Genomic DNA, 7351 nt, shown 5'->3' on the forward strand with positions numbered 1-7351 from the left:
ATATATATATGAAGAGATTTACCGGAGGAAATGAGAGGGAGGAAGGCCTACCAAGTATTATGTTTATTTTTGCTACAAAACTGTATCATATAAATATCTTTTCATATGTGCATGTCTCTCGGTGTTCGATCTTATATTTTTTTATGATCGTAGCATATGAAAATATTAATCAATTTTAGCTACCCTACCATTTCATGGGTTGCTTATATGATTCATGTGAATCAAGCTTATAATTTTTACCATTTACAGACACGTTCAAATGTGTTTTAGTTGAATAACATAGTGAAAAATGATTGTGCGAACTTCTTTCATGTGCCAATTCTATTATGCCAATTCAAGTTATATGAATATTTGTTTGTCATGTTGAATCAGTTATCATGGATATTATTAATTTATTTTAAAAGAGATATTTAAAAATCAAATAAAATTGATATATAATAAAAAAGTTTAAATTAAATTATTAATCCAAAAAATAATAATAAATTAATTTATAAATGACCGGCCGTGGCTTCTACGCTAGTTTAAAACCTGAAAAACAAAATGTACTCAGGTAGCAGCAAATAAGACTCAAGGTAACTCAGTGGCCACAGGTTGGTGCAAGTAATATTCAACTGAAATTCAGACAGAGTGAATTACACAACCAACACAAATCTCAACAGCTAATGAGTCTGGATACTAAAATTTACCATCAGTAGTGACTAAAACTGAAGAGTTGCCTATAGCAGACAGATACAGTTGTAAAAGATAAGATATTTCTGCTTCCTCCCTTGCTTCCAACAGAACTGCATATTACTATTCCAATGAACTTGGATGTGATATTTCTCTAGACTAAAGGGTCAAGATACTGATAAGAGGTTGTACAACTTGCAAAACCAGAGATTAAAGAAGAACAAAGCGACAGCAATGAATCGTGATCGTACACCATGCAAGAGCAGCAAGACTGAGAGACAGGTTTTAAGCGACTAACAAACAGAGATTGTGCAATTAGCAAAAACCTGGGGCCTGAGACAAAGAATCAAAAGACTGAGAAATGTAGAATTTGTTGAAACCCGATATTGAAGACACGGATAAGGACAGTACTTGTTAAGCAAGATGTGTAGATTTTGCAAGAACCCGAGGTTAGAGAAAAATGAACATGCTAATACAACGAGATTTCAGAATTTGCAAAAAGAACCCAAGATTAAAAACCCGCAAAGATCAAGATCAGAAAAGAAAGAACTCAGAAAACCAAGAAAAGAGATATATGATAGAAACCTTTCATTGTTCCCTCTCATGCAGGTCCTATCCCCTGAAGAAGTCATGATTGAGCAGTTGCTGAGAGGTTGGCCTCGCTGCTGGGTTTTCCATTAGACAATCTGACAAGAACCTCTGAAAATTTGTATTCCAAAATATTCCACCAGGCCCGCCTTCAATCCCTCCAATTGCATATGCAATCTGCATCTCCAAATCAGCCCTATTAGCAACCTTACATTTGTTTCCCCATGCCAATTCGAAGGCCGTTATTCCTAATTGCCACACGTCAGAAGCACTTGTGTGCAAACTCATGTCAATGTTGTTGTTATACACCTCTGGTGGAGATGCCCACAGACAGATATCAACCATTGGTAAAAACCCAGGTGGTGTTTCTGGCAATTCTCCATCCTCATAGATAGTAGCACCAAAGCCTACTTTATAAAACCTAACACCAGCGTGCTCTGTCATGTATACATGACCTGCTTTGAGTTCAGCATGTACCAATGCACATGCATGGATCGAAATTAAACAGTTAACTATATGAGAAATATCAGGAAGTGGAGTTCCCTGTGGATAAACAGAACGTAGGGAATGCCCTGCGTATTCAAACGCAAGCCATAGTCTCCCTTGGTGACTGATTTCTTCCTTAACCGATACAATAAGAGTCTTATTTATATCTCTAATGCTAGCACCGTAAGATCCGAGATCTACTTGTCTCATAGCAACAATCGAAGGGTTTGGGAAACCAAATTGAGTGAATGTAGCTTGATAGACGGGGATTCCCCGTGCATAACCAATTAAATGTTGCGGAACATAGTAGTTCACTCCATTAACGGACATGACATACAGTGGAGGGTTTTGGTTTTCATCAGCAGGAAGTGGAGGTATTTCTTGGGAAGAATTTGAGGAATGAGACTGTGATGATTGTGTTGAAGGAGTGGGAGAAGATTTTGATGAATGTGGAGTGGAATGTGTTGAAGGGGTATTGCAGGATGAAACAGAGGACATTCTTGATTTCTGATCCTTGACTCTTGATGAATCTTTGTGTAAACTGATATTGTGTATGGATATATTGGTAGAGTAGGAGTATATATAGTCTGTGTGTATGTGTTAGAAGTAAACCTATAACTGTAAGAGCAAGTCATACTTAACTAAGATTTTATCTAACTCTCTCATTTTCGCATCTCCAACCTTTACTATCTGTTAGGTAAAACTCTCAGGGTGGCTTATATTTATCCTCGCAAATATTTAGCTATCAGGTTTTGGGACAGATTGCAAGATCCTCTTCTATAATTTTCCAGCTCATCTCGTGCGTTTTCTTTCTCTCCCGCCAAGTTGCTATAAACAGAGGTGAGCTTGCATTTACTTCTTTGATTTTATCTTCAATCAATATTGTTAATATCTTTTTTGTTTAATTCGATTGTATATGTATATAATTAGGATTTTGGTTTAGAAATTTGGGGTTTTCCATTACTTCACTAATTCAGTTCTTGTTCATGGGTGTTGTTACAAGATGGAGGGTTCGTTTATATCTTTGCTTGAAGAAGGATCAATCCCAGAAATTGAGGATATGATGTTTTCACAGCCAACTCAATCTCAATCACAGCCTCAAACCCAAAACCAGCCCCAACTCCAAAAAGAAGCTCTGAAATTGAAAAAAGGCAAGAGGTCAAAGAATTTTTTGATTCAAGAGGATATGTTACTTCTTTCTGCGTGGCTGAATAATCAGACACATACAAACTATTGGGCTAGAATTTGGAAATATTATAAAGAAAATAAAAAAAAGGCTAGAGAGTGATCGGAGTGCTAAGTCATTGTGTAATCGCTGGTGCACAATCAATGAAAAAGTGGCCAAGTTTATTGGATTTTACAATCAGATTTTCGGAAGAAATCAGAGTGGATTGAGTGAGCAAGATAAGGTATATTGTTATTTACTTGATACTTTATAATTACAAGTGATTTCGTGACCTCTGTCAATGCTTTGCTATTAGGCAATTTATAAATTTTTTGACTGCAAGTTTACATGACCTGATACTTTATAATTAGAAGTGCTGCTAGTGTTGCAACCTATGCTGCTGGTGTATATGGATACCTGTATAAGTTTGGTTCTCTTGTTGCTGGTACTTGGAATTAATCTCCGATACAGAGTAGCTAACGTATTCTACAGACCTCTGGTAATCATTTTGAAGTTTAATATTAGCCGAAACAATTTAGTGTTGCTACTCCTAACTATGGTCTGATCTGCATTGTCTCATTAAGATAAATTGTGCTAGTGGCAATTGCTATTTTTTTGTCTGGTATTAATTAGTTTTGGCTCATTGCCGTATTGCCAATGATCAGATTTCTGACAACAAGCAATATATTCTAGTACTGGTTCATACACGATTCTCTTCGTGAACATATCGGTTACAACATCTCTGTTGTAAACCATACAAGCAAGAGTTGTTTTGCCTAGACCGCCCATCCCCATGAAAGCAATGACTGGTAAATCCTCATGATTTGTGCACACCGTTTCGACTAAAAATGTAATATCACCATCTCTTCCAACTATCAGCGACTCATCTTCAAAGGGGGGAGTATTACGGATTTCCATGGGCTGAACAGTAGTCGTTAATTGCGCCACAGGCTGAAGCCCGAGATTTCTAGCCCATTTAAAAATTCTGTCGAAAGAAGCATTGATAGACTTGATCTTATGAGCAACTTTAAAACGGTAAAGTATCCAACCTTTCTCCCAGTGTTTCCAGATGCTCCTGAAGCTTCCAGGCCTGGATCACTTGTTCAGCTGCAAGTGAAACAAGCTTGAAAACCAGGCCACTGGCAAGATCAGCTACAAATGCATCAGCCATCTTTGTCAGTATAGGAAAAGAAATGTTTGTAATGTATGGAGATTATGATTTGATACTCCAAGTCCAGTGAAATAACAGTGAAATAATGCAGATTCTTGGCCAACTAATCTCACCAAATCCACCACTAGAAGTTGAACCCCAGGAAATAATAAATGGGAGAAGTCATTTCCACAAATCGTATTATATTTCAGAGAAAATTTCCTCAAATAATAAATATTTTATTTTCCAGAGACTAAACAAGCATGGGAAATGTTTTTCGGAAGTTTTGATTTTAATCAAATGGCAATATTTTTAAGAATATAAATAAACGCTAGAAAAGGAGAAACAAAATTTTCCTCCAAGACATATAAGATATTTTTTAATAATCTTTCTTTTCTGAAAAAATGTTTTTGAAAAATCTTAACTGGTCGTGTGAACAAAGGTCTGAGCCTCCTTTTTCAAAAAAACAAATATGACAAATACTATCTGATTTCTATATTTTAATTTTTTGACATTTTTACGTGTATATTGATCACATATTTAAAAATATTATTTTTTAAATAATATTTTGTGAATAAAAGTATCAGGATCATATTTTTGTTTGCAAAGATCAAATTTAAATATTAATTTTTTATATGTGTGATCAAAATTTTTAAATATACGTGAAAAACGTAAGAAGAACTAACAAATCAATTCTAGATATCTTCAAATTAGCATAATTGAGTGGTTCGCAAATTTTATTAAGAAATTAGTAGTTTGTTTGAGACCTTATCGATGGTAATTGTATTTAGTTACACTTTATATGTTATTTATTTTATAATTTTCCTTGTTGGTCATCTTCTCTTTGTTTCCTTGCAATGGTAAGAGTTAAGACAATAAACAAAGTTGGCATAAATGTGTACGCAAGAATGGTGTAAAAGTTATCGTATTAAACATTTTTTGAACTTTTATTCTGGGAATAACGTGACAAAAAAATGATTGTTCCGCGTTAATTAATTTAGACATAATCACGAAATATTTTACATCAAGTATATAACTCGTCCCAGAATAATCCGGTACGCTTATTTTATTTTCAAGTTTTAAAATCTGCAAAATACATATTTTTATGGCTAAAATTCCATTTTCTTTTAATTTTAAAATTTGAAATTATTTTCCCAACAATGAGAGTATATTTTTTTGTGGACCAAAAAATATACTAATTAAAATGTTACATGATTCTAGTCTAACCTAATTAACTCAGAACCTTTTTAATTCATTTCTTATGGAACTAGACTTGAAGTTCTTCCTGCTTAATTATGGGAAAACAAATGTTTGTTATGTATGAAAATTATATAATTTGATATTACTCTTTAAATTACTAGAAACAATGCAGATTCTTACCCTGAATAGGGTTCAGCAGAAAATAATTAATTTACGCCTAGCATAATCCAACCCTGAATAGGGTTCAGCAGAAAATAATTAATTTACGCCTAGCATAATCCAACATTTTCCTCAATGACCAACTACCCTAGTAGTCTAGTACAGACGACTCCCTTGTAGAGCCGGCCATTCGGGCCGAACCGGTTGAACCGGCACGCCCCGAACCGCGTTTCGAACTGCCCGGAACCGTGTCAACGCGGTCCGGTTCGAAACCGGCACAAACTGTTGCTGCACACGGAGCGAATACGGGTTGTCAAACAGCAGAATCGAACCGTAACCAGTCCGGAACCGCTGAAATCGTTGGAACCGTCTCATTTAAACCGTGAAACCGCGGAATCCGGAACCGGCCCGGACTGAACCGTGAACCGTGCAATTTATTATTCTTAACAGTTATAACAGTTCAATGCACATTCTCCTTATTTTATAGCCAACGTCAATGTTTTCAATATACAGTAGAAGTGGTGCAAATGATGTATTATTAATTTATAATAGTCGGTACCTTGCGATATTTTTAATTATTTTTATGCGAAAATTTGTAACAACGTTTCTAATTATTTTTAAAATACTATATTGTATTTTAATGATATAAATTATTTCTAATTTATATTGTATTTATATTATAGTGTTGCACTTGTATAATTTTTTCTCATCTTTCTACTTGTATACATATATATTAAATAATCACTCAATTTTTCTATAAAAAAAATATGTGCTGGGATCATAAAGTGTATTTAAATATAAGTCTCGTGTTAATGAGATGAAGAAAATATATTTTGAATATAAACAATTAATACAAAAAGGAGTTGAGAGACTCAAAAAATTGACCACAAAATAAAATAAATATAATGAATGTTAAGCAACCTTTAAAGTAGTAGCCACACTAGTCAGTATAGTACGTGTGTGTAAAGTTTGAACCGCGGAACCGAACAGTGAACCGTGCACACTCAATGACACAAGTACACAACACACTCTGGCGGATGAACTGTCAAGTTATGCCGCATGAACCGCCGAATTTTGAACCGCGAACCACCAACACGCCTTAACTGGCCCGAACCGTTGAACCGTCTAACCCGTATAAACCGTATAACACGGTTACAGTTTTCGTTTTCTCCGGCCCGGCCCGGCACGGACCGGACCGTCAGTCTTAACGTGCCGGTTACGGTTTCACCGGCGACGGTTCGGAAACTGTGTGAACCGGCCCGAACCTTGCCAACGACTAAATACAATACATTGCCTCTACACGCACTATAAGTTTTATAATCTGAAATTTCATTAATAATAAGGGTCCAGGTCCTAGCACATATGCTGGGGACATGTTAAAAAACAGGTTCCTGACCGTTGAATGAATATACAAAATTTTAATATGTTCATCGCTTTTTTAGCGTTGGATAGGAGAAACCCTATCCAGCGCTACAAAAACGTTGTACGTGGGAAAAATGGGTTTTTCCCGTCCCCAGCATTGGGGGTATTCATCAAACCGTCCACACCGCATAAACCGCCCGCACCGCACCGCAAAATGCAGATTTTCTTTTTCATGGTGCGGTTGCGGGTTGAAATTTTAACAAACCGCGCAGTGCGGTGCGGTTTGCGGGTTGACATTATACAAGCGCGGTTCAAACCGCACCGCACCGCTATTTTGTAATATAATAATATATATCACATATAATTATAAATATTTATATTATATAGATAGATTATTTATATGATATTATCTACTATGTGTGTGTATATATGTTCAAGTTACTCAATTTAATTTTAATAAATTTACAATACAAATTAAGTTTAGTTTTAAGACGACAGATTAAATATTATAACTATATTTGTTTTCTATAAAACAAATTTTTAGTGTTGAAATCTTTTCATCTTCATCTTTA

The 7351-nt window shown here is 35.3% G+C and overlaps 1 protein-coding gene across 1 annotated transcript; it reads right to left on the reverse strand.

Annotated features, from left to right (window-relative positions):
• Nucleotides 1-1281: 1281 nt before the first annotated feature.
• Nucleotides 1282-2241, reverse strand: LOC108221813 (uncharacterized). Its single transcript, XM_017395669.1, has one exon. It carries the CDS (start codon nt 2239-2241, stop codon nt 1282-1284), a length of 960 nt encoding a protein of 319 aa, XP_017251158.1.
• Nucleotides 2242-7351: the final 5110 nt, after the last annotated feature.

Source organism: Daucus carota, chromosome 5 (assembly GCF_001625215.2).
Source record: "Daucus carota subsp. sativus chromosome 5, DH1 v3.0, whole genome shotgun sequence".
In the NCBI taxonomy this organism is placed as follows: Eukaryota; Viridiplantae; Streptophyta; class Magnoliopsida; order Apiales; family Apiaceae; genus Daucus; species Daucus carota.

What these genes read in the sequence shown, in the direction of transcription:
- LOC108221813 (XM_017395669.1), bottom strand. Translation starts at nt 2,241, where the DNA reads ATGTCCTCTGTTTCATCCTGCAATACCCCTTCAACACATTCCACTCCA.